The sequence below is a fragment of the Strix uralensis genome, chromosome 5 (assembly GCF_047716275.1).
Source record: "Strix uralensis isolate ZFMK-TIS-50842 chromosome 5, bStrUra1, whole genome shotgun sequence".
Classification (NCBI taxonomy): domain Eukaryota; kingdom Metazoa; phylum Chordata; class Aves; order Strigiformes; family Strigidae; genus Strix; species Strix uralensis.
In genome coordinates, this window is record NC_133976.1 from 34,182,629 (window position 1) to 34,210,370 (window position 27,742).

At 37.4% G+C, this 27,742-nt stretch overlaps 2 protein-coding genes across 6 annotated transcripts; one reads left to right on the forward strand and one right to left on the reverse strand.

Annotated features, from left to right (window-relative positions):
- Nucleotides 1-12,560, reverse strand: PUS7L (pseudouridine synthase 7 like). 4 transcript variants are annotated; one of them, XM_074870400.1, is made up of 9 exons: nucleotides 12,504-12,560; nucleotides 11,189-12,129; nucleotides 10,368-10,527; nucleotides 8,563-8,758; nucleotides 6,812-6,910; nucleotides 5,194-5,275; nucleotides 3,433-3,710; nucleotides 1,744-1,797; nucleotides 1-1,109 (listed from the first exon to the last, which is right to left on the reverse strand). In XM_074870400.1, exons 2-9 carry the CDS (start codon nucleotides 12,084-12,086, stop codon nucleotides 786-788), a joined length of 2,091 nt encoding a protein of 696 aa, XP_074726501.1. In that variant the 5' UTR covers nucleotides 12,087-12,129; nucleotides 12,504-12,560; the 3' UTR covers nucleotides 1-785. The 4 variants fall into 4 exon arrangements, with proteins under 4 accessions (XP_074726501.1, XP_074726500.1, XP_074726502.1 ...); XM_074870399.1 differs by lacking the exon at nucleotides 12,504-12,560 and adding an exon at nucleotides 12,366-12,416; XM_074870401.1 differs by lacking the exon at nucleotides 12,504-12,560 and adding an exon at nucleotides 12,362-12,390 and having other exon boundaries at nucleotides 10,368-10,446.
- IRAK4 (interleukin 1 receptor associated kinase 4) lies at nucleotides 12,455-27,268 on the forward strand. Of its 2 annotated transcripts, none has more exons than XM_074870403.1 (12): nucleotides 12,455-12,545; nucleotides 12,994-13,163; nucleotides 14,261-14,406; nucleotides 14,694-14,891; nucleotides 15,694-15,854; nucleotides 16,546-16,610; nucleotides 16,927-17,041; nucleotides 19,032-19,141; nucleotides 21,632-21,815; nucleotides 22,689-22,751; nucleotides 25,378-25,536; nucleotides 25,637-27,268. In XM_074870403.1, exons 2-12 carry the CDS (start codon nucleotides 13,003-13,005, stop codon nucleotides 25,667-25,669), a joined length of 1,395 nt encoding a protein of 464 aa, XP_074726504.1. In that variant the 5' UTR covers nucleotides 12,455-12,545; nucleotides 12,994-13,002; the 3' UTR covers nucleotides 25,670-27,268. The 2 variants fall into 2 exon arrangements, with proteins under 2 accessions (XP_074726504.1, XP_074726503.1); XM_074870402.1 differs by lacking the exon at nucleotides 12,455-12,545 and adding an exon at nucleotides 12,588-12,670.
- Nucleotides 27,269-27,742: the final 474 nt, after the last annotated feature.

Below are 27,742 nucleotides of genomic sequence, written 5' to 3' on the forward strand. Positions count from 1 at the left end.
TTTTATTACAGTTAACTGCTTTTTTTTTAATTAAAAAAAATATAAAAGCTTTTTTCCAGAGATGATTCCATTAATATTTTTTTGCTACCATAAGGCTTCACAGTAACAGAAATAGAGTCTGAATCCTGTACACAATAAAACAGGGTTTTGGCTTTATTATAAATGGTTTTGCAGTTATGTTAATTATTCACCTCATCTTGATGAGCTTAAGTTGGGGGATTCATCAAATGTCTGATAAAGTAAAAGATGACTTGTCACAGTTGACTCAGGACTTTTACCCTTTAATAGTGCCCGAACACAATGAAAATGTATTTAGTGAACCTCAGTACAGCAACTTCTCAGTTACATACCTGTAGGCTGCTAACCTTTAATATTATTGCTTGAACAGCATTTAGTATAAACCATTTTAAAAAAAGGTATTATGAAACGAAAGATACATTTGTTTGCTGTAAACATTTTTCCAGGATTTAACTTCGCAAGTCAGATGTCTATGCAAATATGAAATTTGTGCTTGCAGCCCATTGTTTCTGTAACTTCTGTTAGACCCGCCTGGCATAACACATAGTTTTACTCCAATGCATGTAAGGGTTTGCCATTAGGGTTTGGTATGGTTTTGGAACATTCCAAAGGATTTTGGTGGGTTTTTTCCTTAACCATTATGAATCTCAATCTACAATTTTTTCCTGTTCCTGCCTTGAACCTGTTATTCTCCCTTATTTTCTTGGTATTATACATATAATATCATAATTGTATCATATTCCTGCAATCTTTCATTAACTGGAATCTTAAAAATCACATTTCATTATTTCTCTCAGACAGACTGTTGCATAACATGAAGGATCAAGGTCAAATGATATATGAAGAGAGACTTTTGATTCATTCAGATGGTTGTCTTCAATTTCAATTCCTTTTTCACTGCCTTCCAAAAAATATGAGAGATTCTGAACATTTTTCAAAATGGGTCTGTAGCATCCAGGTATATTGAGCTGTAATGGAGACACTCTGAATTTGCACATCTGCAGCTCATCCTTAGAAAGCCTTTCATGGTACCATTGCCCAACTTTATTACTGGGATACTTGATACTATGTCCCACCATTGGAAGAACCACCTTCAAAGAAAAAAACAAAACAACAAACATATTTGAAGTAAATCCCACCAATTCCCCTTTAAATAAATGTGATTACAATTTTAAATGTGTCTAAATCTTGTGGTTTGGGGCCTAAAATAATAAAACAGCAGCTTCTTTTGTGAAATAAAGCCGTACAAGGCAGGTATCTTGGATGTAATTAAAGCAGAAAAAATAATCAATGTATCAGGATTCCTAAAACAAACTAGAAATATTCTAACATGAATTTCCTTGCTCGCTGGGAAAGATACGGCAATAAAGACATTAAGTTGCCTATGTAAGACTTCACAACTATGCACTATGAACCTTCAAATATTAGAACATCAACTGCTCTTAAATGTTTTTCCCAGTGGACTGAAAAAATGTTCAAAGTATTTACATTCAGCTTCAAGATAAATATTGCCATGCTGCAAATGACACTGTACTTATTTCCATTACAAAGTAAATATTCCTTCTTCCTGTTTGTTATGAGAGTGGAGATTAGTTCACATATGTTTTCTTTAACGTGCATTCTGGCAAGGAAGAAGACTGCACCACTTAATCACATTATTTTTAAAACAAAACATTTTAACCAAATAAAGAGATCAACAACTCAGAATTTTTCGTATAGACTTACTTGGTTTATAGAGTATTTCTTAGCTGACTCTTCTGGAGCTGTGACTATGTGAACCTGACAAGACATTTAAGAAGTTAAGAAAAAAGAAGCTTTTTAAAAACTAAAACATACACTTTATTTTAGGAATTATGCACTGTACTCCCAAACTCATAAAGGATTCTAAGGTTATTTTACTACTACAAGGACAATAATCTTTTTCAGGTATGAAAAACAGTAGAGATGCTTAATATAATCTGTTTACTAGAAAATGGTGTTGCCTCAAATATTTACTGATTAGAAACTATCACTCCAAACTCATATTCTTTGAGTTTTAAGTTAACTGTGCTAATGCAACCTTGTGCTACATCAGTAAAAGCAAAAACACTAAGAAAAATGTTTTATATTAAATAGGAATATATCTATCTTAAACTCAATAGCTCAATACTGCATTTGATACCTCTGCTTTTCATTTTATTTGATCTACTTGTTTTATTAACATTCACTCTCAAAAATATTGTTGAAGAAAAATCACAATGGAAACAGAAGCCACTCTACAGAGATTGGAGGTCATTCAGCAACCTTCCAAGTTGCTTTTAAATTTGTAAGATGTTCACCCTAAAGAAATGAGATACATTCTGCCTATGCACACACCTGTTTATTATCCTGCAAAACACTGCAAAATTCTACGCTTTATCTGATGATCGAATCATAGAATCATTTCAGTTGGAAAAGACCCTTAAGATCATTGAGTCCAGCTGTAAACCTAAAGCTGACAAGTCCACCACTAGACCATGTCCCTAAGCACCACATACCTCCAGGGACAACCACTTCCCTGGGCAGCCTGCTCCAGTGCTTGACAACCCTTTCAGTGAAGAAATTTTTCCTAATATCCCATCTAAATCTCCCCTGGTACAACTTGAGGCCATTTCCTCTTGTCCTGTCACTTGCTACTTGGGAGAAGAGACCCAACTACTTCCACAAGAAAAAGGTATGCTAACCCTGAAAGAAGAGATAGCTTCAGAATGACTTCAGCATGCCAAGACCTGGAACCAGACACTCCACTGTTGGCTTCTGCTCATTGGCTCACCCATGGCTCCATGCACAGAACCCAGGCTGTGCTGTGGGCAAGCAGAAACACTCCCTTGCCCTTTACTATTTTCCCAAGAAGACTGCTGCATTTTTTGAACAGCTGCTAACAGTTTAGACCCACCATCAACCCCATCAATCAGTTTTAATTGCCTAAGTAAGTGAAATTGTGCTATACATGCTTTGACTGTGTAGCTGCAATGAGATTACCAGTTCAGTCTGAGGCCACCTTTCACCATGGGCTTACACTCATTAATATATATAACGGGAAGGTCTGACCTGAAGATCAAGACTCAGATCTGCACTGACTGATTATATAGGCACACCCAGAGTCCACTCTGAAGGTTTTCCCTAGTCAGATCCTAAGAAGAGCATTATATACCATGCAGGCTAAATTCTTACATATATCAATTTTGACATTCTGCTCCTTCTCCTCACTTGAATACAATGAACAGTCACAACAGATAAAAGCTGCTAATATACATCCAGCTTATATGCCTATATCAAAATTTGTCACTAATATTATACATTTTAATGAATGAACTAAAATAAAAGCATCAGTGTATGTATTCAAGTGCATTAAGGTATCTTCTTTTTTACAAGAACTATTTTGTGAAGACTCACCTTGCCATTCAGGGAAATGCTTTCATCATTTTCTTCTGAGAAGACAAGATCACCCTCAACAACTTTTGAACCATAAATCTTCAGCCTATATGATGCCGCTTCATTCCAAATTTTACTGCAATAAGCATGGACATAGAATATGCGCATGGCATGAGGAATATTGAGCCATCCTTTGGTACAACCTTCATGATTTACACCATAGCGATTTAAAGCTCGTAGCAACATCTTCTCTCTCACTTTAAATTCCGGCAGCATCACAAGTGCGCCCTTTGCATCTTCTGATACAAACAAAAATGACCATATAAGTAACCCCTGATTTTTCAAATATTATCTGTCAGGAAAAAGTACACTTAAGAAGATGAAATAATCAGGCAGGAAAAAATGCTGTCAGTCTAACCTCTTTATGCTGACTTTTCGGTTATTATTCCCTTTCCTTCAATGTGTCATGTTAGACAAATTTCATCTTATATGCCTATCAACACAGTCCCGTGAATTCTATTCTGTTTCATGCAGTATAAACTAAACTAGCTGTCATTCAGTTATTCATTCTAGTTTGCACTATTTTTTTTTTTTAGAAACTTACGTCATCACTCCAAAGTTTTTTTTAGATCAGGTAAAGCAAAAACCAAGCTATAAAAGAACATTAAACTTCTACTTCCCATAATTTAAGAGCATGTATTTCATAGGGGATAAAATCATGTCTTTATTTTAAAGGTACAAATTGTATTGGCCACTGGGAAGTCTGAGCCTCAACCAAGACAAACACACATTTAATCAGATTTGTGCTACATTATATAAATATTGTACATTTAAAATTGTATGGTTTACATATTTTCTCATTACAAGTGATTATGTGAAAAAGCCTTTTGCGTAGCCTTTTACCTTTTGCTTTCACGAAAAGGCAAGCAGCTGTTTTCAGGGTCCACATCAATATCCTTCCATATATCATACAGCAATGTACAGCACAGAATGATTCATCTTATCTTTTTTGTGAAATGAAACATATCTGTGTCTCTTAACACTATATATCACAGTTGTTCTGTCAATCTACAGTGATAAACAGCCTAATAGGTGTGGAATATTTGAAAAGAAAAAATATATTTGAAGTCAAGAGCAATTCCAAAGTTTTAGTTTAGGAGAGAAAGTTAAGTCAAATGATAAAAACAATAAATATGACAAATGGGACATTTTACTCAGCACACATCTGCTTTTGACATATTTTGTTGATTTTAGGTCAAGACAGAAAGAAGGTAGATCAAAGGAAAGCATGGAAGAGGTACATAATTAAAGAGATGTAAAAGGAAAGCCCAAACGTGCAAAAACCAAGAGCTAAGATTGTTATAGAAATCTCAGAAAATTAGATGCCCATGTGTGTTAAGCGCTAAGTACAAGTTGGCTGCCTCATTCCTGTATACTTCCTTTATTAAAGAGGAGAAGTTTATATTCCAAAAGCAGACAGATAGAAGGAAGCTAAAACAAACGGCTTTGATAAAATTATCTTAGTCTTTTCCAGCATTATGCTATATAGCGTTTGTTTCTATACTGTCTTGCACCTATGTACATTACTATTCCACTATTTTGCAGATTTAGGGCCTCATCCTCATCTGATTTTCAGCTGTGCCACTCTATTGAGTTCCACAGAATAACCTGTAAGTGGTATAAAGCAGCAGCAAAATACAAAGTCTCTCTCTGTGCAACAACACCTTATTCCCTCACAATACTGACCCTGAATAAATATACAGACAATGTAACTGGACATACCAGTTTGAAGAAAGTATCTTTTGGCATTGTTTACAGGGTCATCAGTATCTTCAGGTGTGAAGAATAACTTCACAGCTTTCACCTTTAAAGAACAATATTAATATTATTTTTTTTTGCATTTAAATATAACTATTTGTCCACTAAACACACAATCATGCATCCAATTCTGTGTTAACATGTTCTGTAAGCTCTCAAAATTGTAGCAGTTCTTTAAGGTCAAAGTCATATTCTCTCTTTCACAGAAGATGTCATGAACAGCAAACCCAAGTGGTTGTGTTCCTTCTCAGATTAAAGAAAGGTTTTAGTCACACAGAAGACAGCTTTCAAAGGTCTGTGAGAAATCACTCTTCTTGAACATCCAGTTAGAACTCCACTTTGTAATGCCATCATTCTATGCTGAACACAAAGGTTCCTTCTTTCCCTCCTGCATGTTTCCTGCAAAATTTAGACTGAACACTTTACACAGTCTCACACAGAGGGACAAAAATCTTTCTTCTTTTTTTGATACTAGTCTGTATTATGTTAGATGACACTGTGACAGGGAAAACACTACCCTAATCTCTGCTACTTGCAACACCAGTGGAGCCACACAATTTGCTAGCACTTATACCAGCCTGTGACATCTGGTTCTTGTCCTCCTCTGTATTGGACTGTGCAAGCACATACTGGCACATTTTTAATATAAATAGTAGTTCCTACATGTTTTAAATTAAAAAGTAACGGAGTTAGGACTAGAGATTTAAATTGTTACTCTTCAGGGACTGGCACCTTGTACCAACTGCTAGTGTACCAGAATTCAAAATGTCAGACACTTCAACAGTAACCTTTATGGGCTGCCCTCAAATCTTGATTCTTCTTATATTTGGAGGATAAGGTTTCCTGACTTTTCTCAGAATCAAAACAAGATTAGAAGAAAAGACTACTCAAGTATTCATTTGACTTTGTAGTGTCGGATTCTGTTTTAGACCTGTGCCAAGTACTATACCATATACAATGAAAAGTATATGACTCTTATCTTATGAGTTATTACTTAAGAAATAAGCTCTCCTTAGCTTACATGAGAGCAATTGCTCAGAACTAAGAGTCTGGGAAAGTAGCCAAGGAATAATGGAAAGCAGCATTCTCTTCTACATAGCAGATAAATTACTGTGGTATTGAAAAAGCAAATCCTTTCATATGATCCTATGTAATATCTTGTGACATTTTTAAAAAATATATAGACCTCCAGCAGGATAAAGAGGCTACAAGTCAGGACCATGAATAAACATTGTATAAAGATTGCTTCGTTTTAGTGTTCAAAGTTTGTATGGAATGCAGCTGCCTTCCTGCCAAGTGGCGTGATGATGATCACAATCACATACCAACCATCGACAGAAAAATCACTTCCTGAACTATTTAAAGCTGCACCTGCTGTTTAAAAAAGACTTTTTGTTTCAGTATGAAGATCTTCATGCTTATGTTGTTGCCAAAACTGATCTAGCAATTACTTCCAGCACACATATGGGTTTATCTCACAAATGAAATTGTTCACTGGGAAGGTCAAATCCAGCACTAGACATTGCAACAGTAATGTGAAATTAACTTGACAGTAACTACTTAAATTACAAAATGAAAATACCATTTTTTCATTTAGTAAAGCCAATCCTATTTGATCTGTCTGAACATTTTGTCCTTGTCCAAATCGCTGAGGTCCGTAGTAATTTACAAAACCTTTTGTCTAGAATGATAAAGAATAAATATGTTAAAAGCATGAAAGAACCAGGTACAATTAGACAGACTAAACATACAACACACATACAGCTACACTTACATCCAAAATGCATACAAACTGGATTGTTAATCAGAAGTCATATGTAACAAAATCATAACTCATGATTCATTACAATATTTTAGCACCTAATTTAGAAACACCTAAAAAGACAACCAAGTTCTATCATTGTCTTCACTGTCATAAAAAAATAGGTAAATAAAGCAAAATTATTTCTATATAGTTAATTATTATAAATACAACTACAGGTCAAGTCAAAGTAATTGAGCTTTTTATATGCATCACGTTATGAAATCTCTACTCAAGTAAATGCGGGATAGCACAGATAATGAACAGTAACCACTGTTGGACGTTTTTTCTTTAAAATACTAATCTTTTTTCACATGAGATCATTTGTATTATTACAACAGTAAAGACCAAGAGTGAGCACTTCTGCTAATTGGGATTTTAAGTCTCCTGATGAGTTCTAGGTCACATGTGGGCAATAAAATCACTGCCATGTGACCCAACGAGAACATCCTTATGTATGCATGGAGTAGACAAGCAAAAAGCTTATGGTATTTATTTTGGAATGGTTATTCAGTTTAAATTATATAACCTTGCTTTGGACATCCATAGGTCCCATACGTGATTTTGTTTCATGGAAGGTGAAAAATCCTTATGTTGGATTAACACACATGCTGGTTTTGTCATTCATCATCTGGCCAGTAAACTAATAAAGGCAGGCACACAGCCATAGGAATTTGTACTCATTTTCCAAACAGCAAAACAAAAAAAAAGTCAGATGGAGCAGAGAGAGAGAGAAGCATTAAAGCACCAGTTGACCACTTTTTTCAATAATAAAATTAATTTCCAAAATACATGTAATGTATTTAGTGTTTGCACACTGGGTAGTTTTCATTCAAGTCTTTATTCCTGGATTAATCTTCTTGAAGTAATTTGTATTATGGTTATTACTGAGAAAGACAGGGCAAGAAAATCACTGCCGTATGAAACACCTAAAGTGCTTTGTAAACACATTTCCATGATTTGCTTTTGCTCTTCTCAGTGGATTAAGAATGTCTGGTGGGGTTTGCTTCAGGGACTAAGGATGACAGCAATAAAAATCCACTGAATTTCAGGGGATTTTTTTCTCCGCTACAGACATTTCATTTACGCCATTAAATTTTTTTACTTGATCCAACCACGCGTGTTCCTCACGTGACCAAAAAAGGCAACCAGTTGACACGTGTAACTATATTCTTTCACCCTGTCAACTGCCACGGTGAAATACATCACTGCAGTTGGCCTTAGTATGCAGCAATAGCTCATATATCCACACTCATTTGCTACCAAATTTCCCATCTGTCTTGCTGCACCACTCTGGGGTCTGCAGTCTGTAACACAGAATGAATTCACTTATGGTCCCTCCTTGGAAGGCAGCTTTACTCCTGATTCCTTAAATGATGTAGGAAAGACATAAAATAGCAAAAAGCATCAAAACTGGTAAAGAGTGCCGTTATTGTGCTATTATAAGCATTTTCTTTAGAAGTACTTTTTTTTTTTTTTTACAGCACAGAATTAGAACTCTGTTCATTATTGGAGCCATAAGGCTTTTTTACCTCAACGTTTTCCATTGCTTCAGATATTCTCTCCTTCAAATCTGCAGAAGTGTCATGACTGTGGTGTTTGAGGTCTCTCACAACTATATCAAAGTGATTGCCCTTCAGCTGACCAAGTCTAAGGTGCTGGCATGCTGAATGTATGTTGTGTATTCTCATGCCTTTTTTTTCAATTTTGCTTCCAATTTCTTTCAACCTGCATAAATAATTGGGAGAAATTATGAACCATCTTCTACTAAAGCTATCCAACTTCTAATAAATGTCTCCTTCACCTTTGCATTAGAATTAAAAACACTTAAAAAATAAAAAGGGATTTAAAAGATTATTATGAGAAAACCAAATCAAATGCAGAGACAGAAGTCTTAAAATTCAGTTATAGTCCAGAAATATTCTCTAAATATTTGCCTCATTTGCACTTATATTCTGTAGCTCAACAGATATTGGAATGAAGCAATTCAATGAACTCTCTCAAGGCAACTGCACTGAATTTTGCATATTTTATTGAAAAACAAGTAATTTCAGTCCTAAAAATCTGCTTTTCATTAAAAAAAAAAAAAGAAGAAAAAGTAATGTGCTCTAGCAGACTCCAAAACACAATTGCTCTTTCTTGGTTAGCCTTAACAAAAACAAACTCAGTGCACTGAATCTCTGGGTATGCTTGCACATGCTTGTAATTGGAAACACAGCTGACAGTTCAAGAATTTGCCCTTTAAAGTATCCACTCAATCTCTTTGTTCTTATGTGTAAGTAATAGTAATTCAAGTCAAAGGAAAATTTCAGCATAAGATCTTATATTCTAAGCAACATTTTAATAACTTTATAAATTATTTATAAAATTATTTATTTTCCCTGTTATGCTAATGACTTGGAAGCATTTAACTATTTTGCTTAATCTTTTAAACATTAATGCAAAGTTTTGCTAATTATCTCTTGAACAACTGGTCTTACAGCCCAGTTTGCAGGGGAATTTTAGTATTGATACATATTTATGTCAGTAATAAAACCTAAAAACATAAATTCTACTTTCCTTATCTGTAAAGTGTACTTTGTTGCTAAGACCAAAACCCACTAGAAAGTTAAAGCTGAGGAAGAAACAAGTTATAGTTTTGACTCTAGCAATTTTTTACTGTTACTATGGCCGAACTTACGGTTTTTTTACCCATTGCATTGGCTAACAAAAACGAGGAATGGAAAGGCATATCTTGTATTATTAACATGTTATTCAGAATGTATTTTCTGCCCTCTGATTTGGTGATACCTTCTTTATTTAGTCTCATGTTTCTAAACTAGACAATACAGTTGAAGTTGAGCCTTAACACTCAAAAGACAGCATCTGTCTGAAGTATATTCGTAATGATTTACTTTAGTTTCCTAGCTGTATAAAGCTTTTAAGTTGATCTCTGTGGACCACAAGACAATACTTTGACAGTATGTGGAAACCTGTTGCATCATGTAGTATAGGCTGCTTCTTCTCAGTTCCAGCTAGTGGATGGCATTTAAGAAATTGTAAAGTGGATCCCACTGAGCATGAATTGGAAGGATACTGTGCCAGATGATATAGTATATTCTTATTATGAAAAATAGAGAGAAAGGCAAGACTTTTCTTTAAATTCCAGCACTGGAGGACTTCAGTGCTAACGTGTACGTTCCCTAAAGCCACAAAATATTAAAGCCATTTCCACTGTGCTCTAATACAGGAGAAGGGAAGACACATCAATAAGAACATTTCATATGATCGTACCACGCTGACACTTATTAACATATAAAGATATGTGCTAAACTGAATGCACCCAGATTTTAAGTACCTCTCAGGCGTCACCTTCTTCACAACCATAGGTTGGTAAGTAATAGCCTTCTTATCTTTGATGCCAGTGTAACTGAAGTCTGAGGGAAGAACACCAAGTTCAGCAGCCAAGAACCCGATTGCTTCTAATGTTTCTAGATTTTCTTTCTGAAGGGTGAAAGCTGAAACAATCATCTCAGAATTATTAGGAGTGTGCACTTCTAATTCATACAGGTGTTCCGCCCTGACAAATGGGCAGGTTCTTCCCTTCAAACTGTAATAGCATGGAAACTGCAAAGAAACAGTGCTCCCACCCCACAAAACTGAAGGAAATGGGATTTCTTTAGTATTGAAATAGAAAAATAAAGACACAAAACTCTTAGGACAAGCAGAAACCCCTGCTGCCTTTAAAAATAGTACCTGACAAAATGCAACACAATTCAACAAACATGTATTGACTTATTGCTAGAAACATTATCTATATCAGAAACCAACCACTTTAAGGAATGAGATCATAAATCAAATTTGACCTTACTAACTTGTCCAACATCTAGATGCATCTTCTAAAACCCCCCACTTACTTTCAAGGGAAAGCAAGCACACAGGGCATAACAACCAGAAGAACGGTAACCATTATCACTGAACAATTTACGTAAAATAACTGCAGTAACTTGATTCATCCATGTCATTCTCCAGTGACGTAACTACACTGCATTAATAACGATATAATTCAGCATAAACAATGGGTCAACCAGGCCTATGTACCTTATAAAAATGACTCTGAGTTTGTCTCACTAAAAACACCATAATACCTGAAACTTTCACTAAAAATGTAATATTTACCTGTATAAAGATCTTGTTTTTCCTGAAAACCACCAGCAGACCTTTTTCTTGACCAACTTTTTTCTCGAAATCGTACCATTATTGACATATTTGGCTGATCATTGACACCTGTCACAGTAAAAGACTTTGTTTCTAAAAGTTTTCCAAATTTTCTATTGATAAAGTGGTGAACTACTTTTCTGTGGTCTTTGTTTCCATCAGGCTCAAAAGAAAATGTAGAATTTTCTAGCTTTGCGTCTAAAAATTTAAAGAAATCACTTGTTTCCTTTTCAGTCACTAACTGACAAAGTTCTCTGTAATCAGCATTTCCTTTTACAATCATTGCATTGTCTTTTGTAACAGTGACTAGAAAGGGGAATTTCTGCCTAACTGCACTGTGTAAATCAGCTCGATTTTTCTTGTCCAGTATAGGTCCCAGTGAGAACTCCCTAGTGCCAGCATCGGCGTTGTTTTCCAAGTCCCACGCATCCTTCAGGTCACAAGCAAATTTATTAAGCAGTTCACTGATGGGTTTGCCTAGTAAGGAATCCAATACACTGGCTTCCTCCAGGCCAGATTTCAGTTCAGGTTCACCCTCGTGCTGTTGTTTGTTGGGGGATGCAGAACAGTCACCTCCTGCCTGGCCTGGGTCACGCTCTGAAGGCCTGGCCACACCGCCACGGCCACAGCCCTCGGCACACAGACCTGGAGGCTCCGTTCTCAGCTTTTTGGGTTGCTGCAGGTATGGGCTACTTTGTTCTAGTGGCACGGCGCTGGTTTTCTGAAGGGATTCAGCGCAGGTATCCCTAAACAAGTGTTCAGGCACCTCGATTTCTGTCACTACGAAGTCACTCGGTGAGTTTTTCACAGTACCACAGAAGCCAGTGTGATCAGTCACGTAACTGAAGGAACGAAGCATGGCTCCCCTGCCTTCCCCTGCTCCCAGCCTGAACCCACGACACCTGCAAGAGGAGAAAATAAAAAATATAAAATAAATAAACCGACTACTACAGCAAAGGCCGGCAGGCTGGGCCGCCGTCCCTGCTCCCGCCCCGAGCGGCCATTCCGGGCGGTTCGGCGGGACGGCCACGCGCGACGGCACCCGCACGCGCCCCAGCGCCACGAGCTGCCGCCAGGGGGCGCCACGACCCCCCCCTCGCCCCGACTCCGGGGGAAGGGGCCCGAGGACGGTACCAACTTCTCCAGGCGCGCGGGGAAAGAGAGCAACGGACCCGCTCCTCCCCCCCGGGCATGGGGCGCGCCGGAGGGGCGGGGCACACCCGGGCGGCCTCTGGGAAGGCCGCGTGGGAGGAGAGCGCCGCCGCCTTCCCCTTACCGAGCTGCCGGCTCTGTCCCGGGGACGCTGACGCTGTCAGAGGTCGAACCCCTCCCTCTTCCAGGGGAAGTGATGCAGTGGGGACGCCTGACGGGAAGCAAGGCGCGTGGGGCGGCGTGGGGCGTGGGCGCCGCCACCGCCAGGAAGCGACGGGGGTCGGCGGTGGGGTAGGCTAGGGGAGGGGAGGGGAGGGTAGAGTAAGGTAGGGTGGTAGGGTAGCTCAGCTCAGCTCAGCTCCCGCCGCCCGCTGGGGGCGGGGGGGGGGGCATTTGGCTACCGGGGACGGTGGGCGGGAGCTGCGTCGTGGAGGGCGGCCGGGGCGGGGCGGGTCTCGCTGGGCTGTTGGGAACCGGCCGGCGGAGCCGTGAGGACGGGGGCAGCTGCCGCCGGGCAGGACGCGAAGCAGCCGCGATGTGGCGGCTGACGGCCTTACCGGCTTGCCGCAACCCCGGCGAAGCCGTTCGGTAACGGCGCTGTTTGTGTTCCGTAGGAGCTGAAGATGAACCGGCCCGTCACGGCTGCCACGTACGTCCGCTGCCTTAGCTACGGGCTCATGAGGCAGCTGGCGGATTTCATCGATCCGCAAGAAGGGTGGAAGAAATTAGCAGTTGATATAACCGATCCCTCCGGTGGAAGCAGATACAATCAAATGCATATAAGGTGCCACAAAGAAGTCGCATAACATAATCTTGTTTCTTAACTGTTTAACATAAATACTGGTGTCCATCCCGTACTGGTGTCCATCCCGTACTGGTGTCCATCCCGTACTGGTGTCCATCCCATTACTGTAACTTGTTGCACATTGTGTGCTGACAGGTACTTAAGAACTCATCTTACAGTACTGTTTCCTTAGGGAACTTCAAGGTAATTACTTTTAATTGTTCTGTAGTTCAGTTTTCAGACAAGCTATAGCCAAAGAAAATTGACAGAGGAAATTAGAATTAATTAGAGCCATGGACATATGTATTCTTAGCAATACAGCACTGGCTGGGTAACTTACAGTACCCTAGAGACTAGTAAACATTGACTTCATCATGCATCTCCGCACAAGATCAGAACAAGAGACAACTGGACTGTAACTCCTAATTCATTGTTCCCAAGAAAATGTCCAACAAATGTGGGGAGCCATAGGCCTAAAACTAACAAGTTTGATTTAGAAGTAACGTTAGCATTATTTTATGAACACCTTACTGATTGAAGGGCTTGTTGAATCCTTAAGCTATTTCAAAGGTTATAAGATTTTAAATACCTTATGTATCATCTTGGGTTTCCAGTCTTTCTAGTGATGTTAGCATTAAATCTTCATTTGTCTTTCTGTAATAATACATAATTCAGAATAATGGATCTCAATTCTGCTTAATGCCTATTCAAAATATTCAAAATGAAGTGTGTATGCCAAATGGATGGAAAACACTTAATTTTTTTACCATTTGAACTGGCTCTGACTTGCCCTCTATCTCTTGCTGACATTCTCTTTTCTGTTAGTCCCATTTGCCAATATATTATGGGTTCTGGACAAAATGTTGAAGCCATGTATGCATATATTTCCCTCATTTTTTCTCATATTTTTCCCTTGAGTTTCAATTTCTTTAGGTTTTTAGCCGCATTTTAAGATTTGTGAATAATTGTACAGTACAGTTCAATAAATTCAGAATTAAAAAAATATTTTTTTGGTCATTTACCTTTAATCCCTTTCTCTTCTTCATAGTTCTTGAGGTCACTTTTTTTTTAACATTGGTCTTAATTTATCTTTTAAGGAGATTTGAGGCATTTGTACAAATGGGAAAGAGCCCCACATGTGAATTACTTTATGACTGGGGAACCACAAACTGTACAGTTGGTGATCTTGTGGATCTGCTGATTAGGAATCAGTTCCTAGCACCAGCAAGCCTCTTGCTTCCAGGTAAGTTACTCTTGTACATTTTGAACTGTGTTCTCAGTTTTCTGAGATGCTACAGAGGTTCACAGTAACTTGAAAATCAGAAAGGTCAAAATAACCAAAAGTGGACATATTTTCCATTATTTGTAATAACAGTTTAAATAAGAGTCCTGCAGCTTACACATGGTGGCAGAATATAACCTTCTCATGATGCTTCTGTATCTCCTAATGTTAGTAAATACTGGCATTAATGTTACTTGTTTTTTCTGATTCTTAATGTAGTTAACACTTTTTCTAAATTCCATTTTCAGAAGCTGTAAGGATGACACAAGAAGTTACGTTACCTCTTTCTTCACAGGAAACCTTGCCTATACATGAAAAACAACTGCCTATACAGGAAAAAGAAGTGGCATCTGTAAAGCCTGTTCTATCTCAGAGTACTGAGAAGCAACATTCAGCTCCTCCCTACTTAAGTCAAGAAAATAGCAGCTCACAGTCCAGTAACACAGGTAGGCACTTAGCTTGGTAGAATTAAGTACAGTCTTTTTGCTGATCTGTCCTTCACCCCACATGAAATAAATCATAGCAATGCATTAGAGTAATGACTATATTGCTATTGTCATGCATCTACAGGAAACAGCATCTTGGTTTTGCTCTTGTTCTGTGTGGCTGTGAATTTAGCTTGGATAATAAGATGTCTGAATATGAGATGCACCTTGCCAGTGAGGCGGCTGCTGTGATGGAAAACATGACTTAATTAAATTGCAGTTTATTTTGTGCTACACATAATCCTGTTGCCCTTTTTCAATATGGATATTGTAGACTGTTTAGCATTTTGTGTTTCTTAAGCTGGATTTTACATGTCAGAAATGACTAAGAATGGTGGAGAAAAGATGACTAAGGAAAACATTCTAGGAAATATGGTTAGTCTGCTCCTTCCTAAAGGTCCACTTTTGGGTTGCTGCCAGAAACATGATATGATCTAGATATATTTTTATAGCTGATGCAGTGTGGTGCTCTCTGCGATCTGCTGCAAATTTAATTTCTATCATTACCTGTATTATGAGTATTAACAAAAATACAATCAGAAGGCTGCTACAGTGCTAGTTGTGAAGAAAATCATGCATAGCTAATTATATATATTTATCTGCATTTCTTTTTTTTTTTTTTTTTTTTTCCTGGTAGGGTTCCACTGTGTTGGGATTTGCATGCTAGCAAGTTTTTGGTTTAATAGAACTGAAGCAGAGAATCTATTCAATACACTTCTTCAGTGAAAACATAGTTGAGCTAAATGGCAAACATGTCTTTCAGATTTCCATAATTTTTGGTTTCATGAGTTGGAAAGTGTTACAAATAACTTTGATGAACGACCAGAATCAGCTGGAGGTAATAAACTGGGAGAAGGTGGCTTTGGCATTGTGTTCAGAGGCTACATCAATGGCAGAAATGTGGCTGTCAAGAAGCTTGTTGCTGTGAGTTGTCCTGGGCATTTTTATTTTTAATGACTGTGTACTTTATACTATAGACTTGTTTATCTGCAGAAGGTGTTGAACTTCAAAAAGTGCTACCATGTTAAACGTTAGTTGGGTTGAGTACCTTATCCTGTAGGCCCCTGAGTGGTGTGAGTTGACAGAGTCATCGGAGGTGAAGTCTTCCCCTTTCTGTAGCTCTCCTTTGAGTGGCTCAGGCAAGTTGTTTGGAAGAGCAAAGTGCTCCCCCAGTTCCCTTCCCTCCCCTGCACACAGGAAGTGTCAGAAGGGAAGGGGTGCTAAGGAGGTTTCCCTTTCAGAATCGGATGAACAATTTACAAGCTAAATAGGTACTGCCACAGAATTTTAGTCTTCATAAACAATGGTTTGTGTGAATAATTAATTTTTTAATGAGGAAATGCTATCAGTGGGTAACTGCAGTGAAATAAAATGGGTGAGTTGGTGACTGTGCTGAAACTGGGTCCGTTTGTCCAATAATACTGTGTTCCAAGGAATTAAAACTCATGTTCTGATACTTCATTTCTGAGTTGGAGTAAAAAAAGGTACTGTGAACAGTTAAGTAGTTGTTACATGTAACTAATCTAAAGGAAGGCTTACAATTCCAATATTTTTTTTTAATGGACAGCTGTGTATTTTAATATGTGATATTAACATCAAATAATTCCTTTTATAGATGGTTGATGTTAGTGTTCAGGACTTGAAACAGCAATTTGATCAAGAAATAAAAATGATGGCAAAGTGAGTACAGTGTTACACGATGTCATTATAGCCTTTTATGGGAATCTAAATTGGCAGATAATGTGTTAGCTAGTGTAGTCCCTTACTTCTGTCTTTCTAGCGTAACTTAATGATTTTCATGTTAAGTGAGAATATTTCATATACAACATGACTATATTTTGTTCGTTTTAAAGCACCACTGCAGAAACCTGGCTATGTGCAGTAGGGCTGAAACAAGTAATTGGGAATCAAGTTCCCTCTGCCTTGTATTTTCCTCAAATGTTGTGAGTCTTTCAGAGCATCCGTGAGTAGGTTATTTTTTTTTTTTTTGCTGTAGGTGTCAGCATGAGAATCTAGTAGAATTACTTGGTTTCTCAAGTGATGGTGCTCAGCCGTGTCTGGTGTATGAATACATGCCCAACGGTTCATTGCTTGACAGACTTGCTTGTCTGGTAAGTAAAACTCTTTCTAGCTTCCAGTTGTCTTACTTTGCTGAAGTATAGATACCTATGAAATATCTTTGAAACTGTACTGAACTGTAATGGCCAAACAGTGTTTTACTACTTACTTTTGTGTTCTAGAAGACAAACGTGATAACAAGTATTCTTCCAATAATGTTTTATACAAATGGTTTAGATGCACTGAAGTCAAAGCAGGCTGACAATACAATGTCACGTAGCAGTACCTGACGTGGCACAGGAGCTTGGCCTTGCTATGCTTGTGTGGAGTGGAGCAGAGGGTGCTGCAATATTGTTCCTGATTCTGACATTGCCATGTTCTCTGCTAGTTCTTGAGGTTCTGCATTGTGAAGTTGCCCTGTTCATTGCCCTTGTGATAGAGGCTATAACACAGTGTTCATAGTCTGCGTATCTCTTTGTGAAGTGCCTAAATAAATGGAAATACATTTTTTTTACATTAGTATTTTGTGTTAAGTGCAATGCTTTCTTCTGATTTAATCAAATGATGTATCTTCTAGCCTTGGCCTTTAGTAAATAGTAAGTTGCTTTGGTTTTGGTGAGGCAAGTCTGTATATGAAGGACAAACAGTTGCTTGTTAGAGTGATACCAAGAGTTAGCCAGACTTAGCCTAGTAGATGAGTGTCCGTGTTAGTTTATTGAAGGAGTTCAAAAATCTGCTTTATACTAAGCATATGCAGCTTCTGAGGCTGTAATCTGGTGAACGTTTTAAACTAGTGCTACTTCAACCCTCATAGCCCCAGACCTAAATAATGTCATTTTGCTTTTTTCTGGCTCAAGCATTTAGTAGGTGGAGAAAGAGCTGGGTTAGGGAACTGACCAGGCTGAAAAAATACTTGGTGAAAATAATCTTTCATTTTCACCTGAAGACATTTCCTCTGCAAGGCTGCACAAATACTTTTGCCCCAACAGGAAAGAAGTGCTGTTGGTTTGGTTGATTTCCTTACACACACTTACACATTTTCAATTTTAAATTTTTTTTTAAACTGAATCAGTACAGAAAAGAGACTAAGTTTTACTTAAGGCAGTGCAAGTTATCTATAGAAATGAGCAGTACTTGACAAGGATGTATATGAAAATGTTCATTCATATAACTTTGGCCGTTATCATCAGGTGAGCTTAAAAGATTTGTGGTAATTGAAAGCTGAAGTAGAAATAACAGGCCTTTAAGAGACAAACTTATGATGTAAGTCATAAAAAATTTAAATAGGAATCTGTAAATAATAAAGAATCTTCTGATAAAGTCAAATAGGTGAGGAATATGCATACTGAATGTGTATTCTTGCTGGTAACTTAATTTTGTGACTTCACTGGATGTGTTTGAGGCACAGACTCTTACTTATGTCACCTTATTCTTGACTGGGCAAAGCCAGTGGAGCAGGCAAGGGAGGTGGTAGAATGATGAGGTACTCTAATCCTCTTCCCTTGGCCACTGACAAGATTAGGAAGTGTTTTTGAAATATAGGTGTCCTCACTTCTAAGGTCTAGTTAGTATCCCGGATTGAGATAAACTCTTGAGAAGTGGTAAATCCAAAAACACTGAAAGATTGACTTCTCTTGTTAGTAAAAACTGATTGCTTTGAATGATTTGATTTGGATTAAAAGGCTGTGGTATCAGTGCCAGTACAAAGTGGAAGATGCAGTAGATACAGGTTCTTTGCAGTGCAACTGGCCTTGTAGGGTCAGAGTAGAATATTATCAAGAACACTTTTTGCAATGGGTGAGTTAACCTAAGGCAAAATGCAGGGAAAAGAACTGAATGTGACAAACGCATGTATTTCTGCCCAAGTAAATCAAGAAATGTATGCTATTAGTCTTTTTTTAATGATTTACTTGAAAACCACAAAACACAGCAAGAAGTCAGCTTTGGATTGTGGGGTTTTTGTATGTTTTGTTTTGGTTTATGTGAGCATATATATATTAGACTTTTCACCTTTCCACTCGCCTTTCTCCCTTCTTATTCAAGGATGACACCCCACCAATTTCTTGGAATACAAGATGTAAAATTGTTCAAGGTACAGCAAACGGCATCAACTTTTTGCATGAAAATAATCATATTCACAGAGATATTAAAAGGTAAAAGCTGCTGACTATTGCTGGCTGCATTTTCCCTTTTTCCTTTTTTCTTTTTCGTCTTCACCCTGTTAAAGTCATTTCAGAGAGAACAAACTGCAAGAAGCATTGCTTCAGTCAAGGGCACAATCTTTTCTGCAAGAGACATCCATCACCATAATCTTGTCTGTGCCAGAAGGACATGACCAGTACAGACTTCTAAAGATAATTATGAGGCTATTGTAATCTATTACTATCAAATAATTATTTGAGTGCTGCGAGGACACCCAGAAGTTCTGTTCTTTCACAACTGCTGCTAATGAAAAAGCTGCTGTTAAGAGAACATAATGATTTTCAAAGGGGGAAATTTTCAGATGAAAATCCACCTTTTTTTTTTTTCCTAGAACATTCCTTCAGTGTCTCCTTTGATTTACTGCTATTTATTATGAAGACAATAACATTATTTCAGTCAGGCTTATGAAGTTCAGGGTTCTTCAAGGATAATGTATCTTCACTTGTTTGTTAGAAGTTTTTCCAGGGATATCAGAGCTCAGAAAAGGTGGGGGGTTTGTTGTAGGGTTTGGGTTGGGTTTTTTTTGTTTTGTTTTTTTTTTTTTTCCTCCCCCCTTCCTTGCTACAGTTGCTTGTGGTGTTGTTTTTTAAATACCAAAGCAGTCCAAATCTTTGAAGAAAAGCCTCAGATGCGTTATTCCTTCTCTGGATTAAGAAGGAGCAACTGACTGATTTAGTGTCATGGATGAGTGTTTCAATAGCTTTTTGGCTTTTTGGCTTCTGTCAACTCTGCTAAATATAGTCCACTTCAGTTTTGTGACCTTCCAGCTTTTGAGGAACAAGTTTTTCTTCAGCTGCCTCAAAACGTGCTTGCTGCTTTGACAATTTATGTTTCTTCTTTCTTCCCTGCTTAAGCCTCTGGAACAGTGTAATGACTCGGAGGGACACATTTTTTACCTTACGCTACTCTACCCTTCTAACTGCTGTGAGTTGATCATATTACAGGATTGGGTTTTGGTTTGTTTTGTTTGGATTCCGTTTTGCAACCTCTTGCACTTGCAGTGTGAATAGTTCAATAAATTTGGTTGGTGTTATTAATAGTACTACCACTCCCAGGTAAAACTTAGATTAGACATCTAAGAAGGTTTACTTCAGTCTTCATTTTGCTATAACATGTGGAGACAATTTGTAACCACACAGGCACTAGAACAGCTTCTCTGTAGGCTAGAGGGGACATAATTGAATGGGTGTTCTCAGAGTTGTCCATAGTTTTTTGGCTTGGTTGTGCCCAGGAAATAGTTCATTTATCTCTTGAAGCTTGGCAGTTGCAGTAGAACTTGCTTCTGTCGTGCCCTTTGTGGTGTATCAAAAAAGTAACCACCTTTGGGCTTGACTCAAGTTTGTAAGAAGCTCAGATTTATGAAGCTGTGATCCTGTTCTTCCTTCTTTTAGAAGCTGGGCTTTAAATACGAAACCAGTTGGTGGATGGTGCCTTGACTAGGGTTTGGCCTTTTGCAGTGGTCTTATATTTAACACTGTTAACAGCAGGTCTAATACCAAGTGATCTGTGTAACTTGCAGCTGTGTTAACTTTGCTGAGCAGGTTTGGTGAGCAAGCAGGGGAAGTTTAAAAATACAAGTTTCTAGTAAGTGTTACGTGTCATATCTGGCTATGTAGTTTTCTTATGGTTCCATTAAGGGAGCCAGAAAATGAGGAGGATTACAAAAATGTTAAGTATTTTTAAATGGTTTCAAGTGCTACAGGTTTAACAAACAGTAGAAGATTTATGCTGTAATTCATCCCACTGAATATTTTATAAAAATACTAAGGTCCTTTAGATCAGCTTCACTCTTCAGGTTTTTTTTTTTTTTAAGGAAAGTAAAAACTGGAGATCAAGTGGAAACATGGCACGTACATTATTCCAGCATTAATAAGTTTTCTGTTTCTGTTCCATGAGAAAAATAAGAGTATTGGTATTCATTTAGCATGTGAATTTGTAATGGTTGACATAGTATTAGATAATAGGTATAAAAACCTGCTTTTGTTAGTTCTGAGTAGAGATTTAGACAGTTAGGAATTGTACTATGATTCAGTACCAGTTGATCAGAGCTGAGTATTCTCTATTATTATTCTTAAATAAAGTATTCAGATCCAAAACATGGGTATAACATAATTGGTCTCTTATAAGAAATTTTTGTATTTGTAGGATTTGGGGGTATGTGGGGAGTTTGGTTTTTTTCCTTGGTTTTTTGGCCTTTTTTTTAAATGCATGCACAAGAAAAATCATGGATATATCCTGGCAGCCAGTTCTTGACTTAATTAGAGCAATTAATTTTGAAATAGAGCAATTTCCAACAAAATTAACTCTTACATTTTTTGTTATATGAATAATGAATAAATATTGTAGATTTCAAGAAACAGTCAAAATAGCAGTCTGTTATAAAACCTAATGACTGTACAGATTTGGAAAATTATCTTTCTTCTTTTTCCCTTCTCCCCCAGTGCAAATATCTTATTAACTGATACATATATGCCCAAAATCTCTGACTTTGGACTTGCAAGAGCATCTGTAACATTCACACAAACAATCATGACTGAAAGAATTGTTGGAACAGCAGCCTATATGGCACCTGAAGCTCTGCGAGGAGAGATAACACCTAAGTCTGATATCTTCAGTTTTGGAGTAGTAAGTAGAATGTGGGAACCAGTATATGAATTCTTCTATAAACGATAAAAGCATATGAAATCGAGAATATCTGAAATTAAGTAATTCACCCTGATCTATCATTTCTCCTTTTCCCAATAGATGTGCTCTTAAGATAGTGTTTCTAAACTTTGAATAGTTTAAAATCATTTGAATGTGTTGATTAAAACATTGAATTTGCTAATGATTAAAATAAATATGTTAAAATGTAAATTTGCATGTGAAAGACCAGACTAAAGTAACATTCCAAGTTTAGCTAAATGTAGTTTGACGTAATGTGGAATATTGTTTCTTCTTGCATAGTATTGCACAAAAATGTAACTCAGGCTGGAAAAAAAAAAATTTTAAAGAAAATGTTCCAAAATTAAGTGTATTTTACAATTTTTAAGCACCAAAAGAATGCTGTCCATGTGGGATTTGCCTTAAAGCTGAGTACAAAAAAGACATGATCTTAATATTTGCGAGAATAATGAATCCATTCTGAATAGATCTAAGACCCTAATTGCTATTGACCACTTCCTTCATGGCATTTAGTTTTGTGGGGAGGTAGGCCAGATACTGTTTCTGAATACTTTGGAAGTCCTTCTGTCTTGCTTTGAAGCAACACAATGTACAGTGAGAAAAACTTGAGTTGAAATTCTTAAGTCATACTGCTAATAACAGTTAATGAAAATAAAGGTAGGAACAACACCAACAACAATCAATTGTACAGAGAGCTATCTTTGGACAGATAGAGGTCCTGTGAGCATTTGTTTGAAAGACTGGGGGTCATGCTCCTTTTTGCAAATGGTATATATGCTAAGGATTATTCTATGCTTCGTTTTCTTTTCTGATTTTTTTTTTTTTTTCTCCTAGGTCTTGCTAGAAATAATAACTGGTCTTCCTCCAGTAGATGAAAACAGGGAGCCACAGTTACTGGTATGTTCTTTTAGCTTTCACCTCCCCTTCCCCTGCTCCAGGATCACTTTAGATGAAATCATAGTCAGTTAACTGGTTCTGAGACAAGCAAATTAGTCACCAAAATACATAGTTGTGAAAACAGCTCTTGTGTCAATGTTTGTCTTAGAGGTGAGGCTGAAACTTTTCTCTCTTGGCTGGTAGAAGACTGTTCAGTCCCCAAGGTCATCTCCTTCTGATCTGATACTGTAATTCTCTTTGTTTTGGTACTGCTTCTTGTGTCATTATGCTTTATCATCATACTCCTGTTATACCCACATACCCTGATAGTTCCTCATTCACCACAACACTTTAACTAATCATCTCAGTTGTTTCTTTATGGTTTGTTATACTTACCATTCCTGTATCAGTTTTCATCTTCAACTTTACTAACAATTTGCAGATACCTTCTATTTTTAACTTTTAAGGAAGTTTGGAATGTAAGGACTTTTTTGCAGGCTGAGAGGTGGGTTGAGTTTTGTTTTCTTTTACTGTTCAATTAGTAATTCAGTCTACTACTTAGGAAACTAATGTCTCAGAGCTCACTTTCTTGAACTAAAAATCTTACAAGGCTGTTCTTAATTTATCCTTTCACTTAGCTTAAAATTAAATTCTGAACTACTTAATCCAAGGGTTTCCTAGAATATTTTTTACAAAAAGACTTAATTTATTAGAATTTTTTTCCTCTAAGCTGTGTCTTCTGGAGTGGCATAATACTTATCCTGTTGAGCTGTATAAAGACATTGGAGAGCTCAGTCCCTATAAAATTGAATCTTGTGGTTTTGGGGTTTTTTTTGAAGCAGGCTTTTTCAGAAATAGGATCTAAAAAGGAATATAAAGTATGATTTGACTGGTGCAGTTCATCTTTGTAATGTACTTTTGGGAGCATAAAGAGAATGGTCAGGGCAAGATAACATGGCATTCTTAGCTTTGAAAATTTTGGGGTAGTTGTATGTTAGTCAGCAATTTCAGACTGACCCATAGAGGAAGGCAGAAGACCTGCCTCTATTCACTGACTGTTATTTCTTACTTAATTTACTATACTGACTTGTCTGAGGTTTTCCTCAAACAGTATTTGTGATTACAGATAACACATCTCAAGTGTGGTGGAGCTGGAGAGCTTTGGACTAAACCAGTCAGATTTAAAAACTGATTTCAGACTAGAAGTTTCCTTCAGAATAGATACAGCAACAAGTGAGACTAGTGACAGGCTTTAGTTTACAGAAAGAGGCTTTATAAAGTTGACCAAAAAAAAATTATTATAAAAATTATTCACACTTGTATATTTGTGAGTTATTAAGTAAATATGGATGGTTTATGTTGATCATGCTGCTTCTCTTAAAAAAAAAAAAAAAAAAAAAAAAACAATGCCAGGAGACTGAGCCTTGAACTGGGAGAATACTAAAGCTGTATGATGCAGTTTAAAGAAAATAGCTTTATGATTCTGTGTTAACTTGTTGTGGATGAAAGTATTAATATGGTAATGATTTAACAGGAAATCTAGATTTATTAATACCTAACAGCACTTGATCGTTACAAAATAATTCAGAAAATATGATAAAAATAATGACTTATCTACAGATTCTAAGATGACAAGATTCACAGTAACTTACTTTATCTTAAATCTATACATATGTACATGCGCATACACAAACACTAAACGTACAAACACACACAGAGACAAAAGTATTTGGATCCACTAGAATGAAGTATGTACCCACACACATACCAGTAAGCAGAGAAAGAGTGGGTGAAAGAGAAGCTAGCTCAAAGTAAAATTTCCTTCCTCTCGAGTTTAGAGTAAATACAATGCCTCGGCATTCCTCAACGGGTGATAATTGAGACTCGAGCGGGTTGACTTCACCCTGGCCTTCCGTCAGCTCTGGCAGCAGATGACACCTTAAGGGTTTTGATACCTGAGAGGCGTCCCAGCTCAGGGGAGGTGCTGGTCACAGGCCCGCTGCGATCCAGGAGAGCTCAAAGGGTCTCCCTTGTGGTCGCCATTTATAGGGTTCAAGATAATTGACTTTTGTCAGATACCTTTTGCTCATGCCCAGCTCAATCAACAAAGTATTCTGGTGTCTTCCAGCAGTTACACAAGAACTTGATGAATGTGCAACTCCATTATTGTTCCCATTTGACCACATCCCAGGCACAGGTGTGCCAGGCTGTTAAATGATAGGCTATTAAAACCGTTTCCAGAAGGGCAGGAGCCAGGCTCCTTAAAAGGGCACCTTAAGGTTAGCGGTCCGTATCTCCACAGATTGGTGTATAGCTCGGGGAAGGTGGGTGGAATCACATCTAGCACCAAGCAGCCCAGCAAGGAGGGGTGAGAACTGCACCACAACATAACTCAATTAGAAATAATGTATAATAGAAATGTATAGTTTATTTACAGTCTCATAGGCTGTTTCTGCAGATACTGATAAATAATTATGCTGCTGAAAAATAGTTATGCTGCTGAACCACTGTCATCATTCTTTGTCTAGAAAAGTGGTTGAGAAAAGAAATGAACACTCAAAAGCAGGTTTTCAAAGTATTGGTGTGGAATATGTAATGGTCAGATGGTGACAATGTTATCTGCTCATTGGTTCAAACTCTCTTCTAGTTAAGTATCAAAGATGAAATTGAGGATGAGGAAGCAACTATTGAGGATTATGTTGATGAAAAGATGAGTGACTGGGATGTACCTTCAGTTCATAAAATGTATTCAATTGCTGATCAGTGTCTGAATGAGAAAAAAAACAGGCGGCCAGACATTAAGATGGTAGGTAGTCTTTCAGATAAAAGGCTTACTTTGAGTGCGTGTGTCCCTGTGTGTGTAGTTACAGTATCAGTTATTTATATTTCTGTCTGTTCTCTTGCAGGTCCAACAGCATCTACAAGAGATAAAAGCTTGATACGTGTTTCTTCTGATACACATATGTTTTTGTAATGGAGACACCAGTATGATACAAAGAAATTATCACCTGCTTTGCAACTTATTTACTTATAGCAACTTATAATGATTTCAGAATATTGCTTAATAATCCTGCTTGCCCTGACTGTTCTGTGGAAGCTTACCAAGGACTACTGTGTTCATCAAAACAAAGCAGTTTTCTGAGGAAACTTACCAAGAACTACTATGTTTGGCAAAAATAAGAGACATGTCCCTGAAAAGCAGATGTGTTCTAACAAGTTGAGTCTTTGTAGACTGTCTGTGGACAGTAGAAACTAATAAGCTAGTGCTTTTAGATAAGATAGAGGTGGTAAACAGGCTGGAACCACTCTTGTTGAAGAAATTGGCTAAGAGAATCTGCACGTGCTCTGAGGAAAAGTACAAGGTGAGGAAGACTACAAGCCTTCCTCCAAAAGACCCCCGAAGACGACCACCAGGAGGCAATGCGCAGGTGCAAAGGTAACATAAACTGCTGACACCAGCCTTTTGAACCAACCCAGCCTTACTTATGCATATGTATGTGTTATGTAATCCAATGAATATGTATATCCTCACTCTGTAAGTTTCTGGTAAAATGTGTGGTGGGTCTGCAAGCTTTGTGGAGAAATGCCCTTGCACCCTGGCGCTGGAGTAAACATACCTGCTTTATAATTCTGAGTTGTAGAGTTTGTTTCTGTGCATCAAGTAGCAAGTATTTTATTAGTATTTAGTGTGACATTATCAGCTTTGCTTTCCAGAACTTTCAGGTCTGCATGTAAGGTGTGCTGTTGGCCTGTCACCACTGTGCTGTTTTTCTTAACTGACCAGCCTTTTCACATACCCTTAGCCACTGGGCCCTTAACATGAGAAAACTTTTTTTTGTATTAACAAATTGCAGTGCTGGTACATCTTTTCCACAGCTTTTTAAATGTATTTTCATATTAGAATCTATTTGATTCTTTTGATTTCCAAGTATCAAGTATGTCTGCTGCAAAGGCATATGATGGCAACAAGGTAGACTGCTTTTTCTGCAAATTGCTTTCTTGATCAGGTGGACTAGACCTTTTTCTATTGAAGACAAAAACATTTAATAGGTATAAATGGCACTTGTGTTGTCTTTTGGGGAAGAGACAAGTAGAACCCATTTAAAACAAACTTTATTTAGCATTTTAACTTGAGAGTTTATATTGGTGTGAATGGACTGGTAGTGTTTGTGAATGTGACTATTTTTTTCCAAAAGTCTTCTTGGGATTAGTTTTAGTCAAATAAATGCTGCAAGACATATTCTAGGATGGTTTTTGGTTTCAAGGATTCCCAAGCAAAATAATTATCTTGCAGTGCAAATGCAAAAATACGTATGGCTTTCTTCCAGTGAACTTTGCATGATGACAAATCATTTAATTTTTGTTCATAGGACGACTCTTAGCTGCTTTGAGTATTTTACACTTTAGGAGAAGATTCCGTATGGATTATAAACACAGATGGTTTAATTTGTTAAAGGGGCCAGAATAAAAATTCTGTTAAGACTAATTCTGCATTTTCCTTAGTCAAATAATTAAACTCTTCTTTAAAAAAACAAAAATATGTATGTGTATATATTAATAACTAGATACTAAAATACACTTTTAGAAAATCAACATGGAAAGCTTTCTGAATTAGAAACATTAACAGATCAAAGACTAAAAAAGGAATGAAAGTGACTAGTAAGATTCCAGATACTTTGGACTAAGTGGGTATGAAAATATGACCATTGTAAATGAAAGAGGTTATTTTCATATAAACTTTTTTTGTACTTCTTGAACTTTTCTTGACAGTTTAGGGGTAGGAAAATAGTCTGGCTTACAGCTAAATTTGAAATTCCATGATTACCAAAGAAAAAGGAAACATTGGAAATGAGTTGACTGCATTCAGGGATATATATATCTTTGTAGGATGCATGTGATTTCTAACACTTGTATTTATATCATTAGATCTTCTGGCTATTAACTCATTCTGCATTGCCTTTTCAAATTTATAGTTTAACTTAGAGAAAGGTTTTATTGAGCATAAATTGTAA

Bases quoted from the DNA above. Each gene is read 5' to 3' on its own strand.
- IRAK4 (XM_074870403.1), top strand. From the start codon at position 13,003: ATGAACCGGCCCGTCACGGCTGCCACGTACGTCCGCTGCCTTAGCTAC. The intron at 13,164-14,260 runs GTGCCACAAAGA...TTATCTTTTAAG, and splicing joins TACAATCAAATGCATATAAG to GAGATTTGAGGCATTTGTAC. The intron at 25,537-25,636 runs GTAGGTAGTCTT...GTTCTCTTGCAG, and splicing joins GGCGGCCAGACATTAAGATG to GTCCAACAGCATCTACAAGA.
- PUS7L (XM_074870400.1), bottom strand. From the start codon at position 12,086: ATGCTTCGTTCCTTCAGTTACGTGACTGATCACACTGGCTTCTGTGGT. The intron at 10,528-11,188 runs GTAAATATTACA...TGATTGTTTCAG, and splicing joins AAAACAAGATCTTTATACAG to CTTTCACCCTTCAGAAAGAA. The intron at 6,911-8,562 runs GTAAAAAAGCCT...TTATCATTCTAG, and splicing joins AAGCAATGGAAAACGTTGAG to ACAAAAGGTTTTGTAAATTA.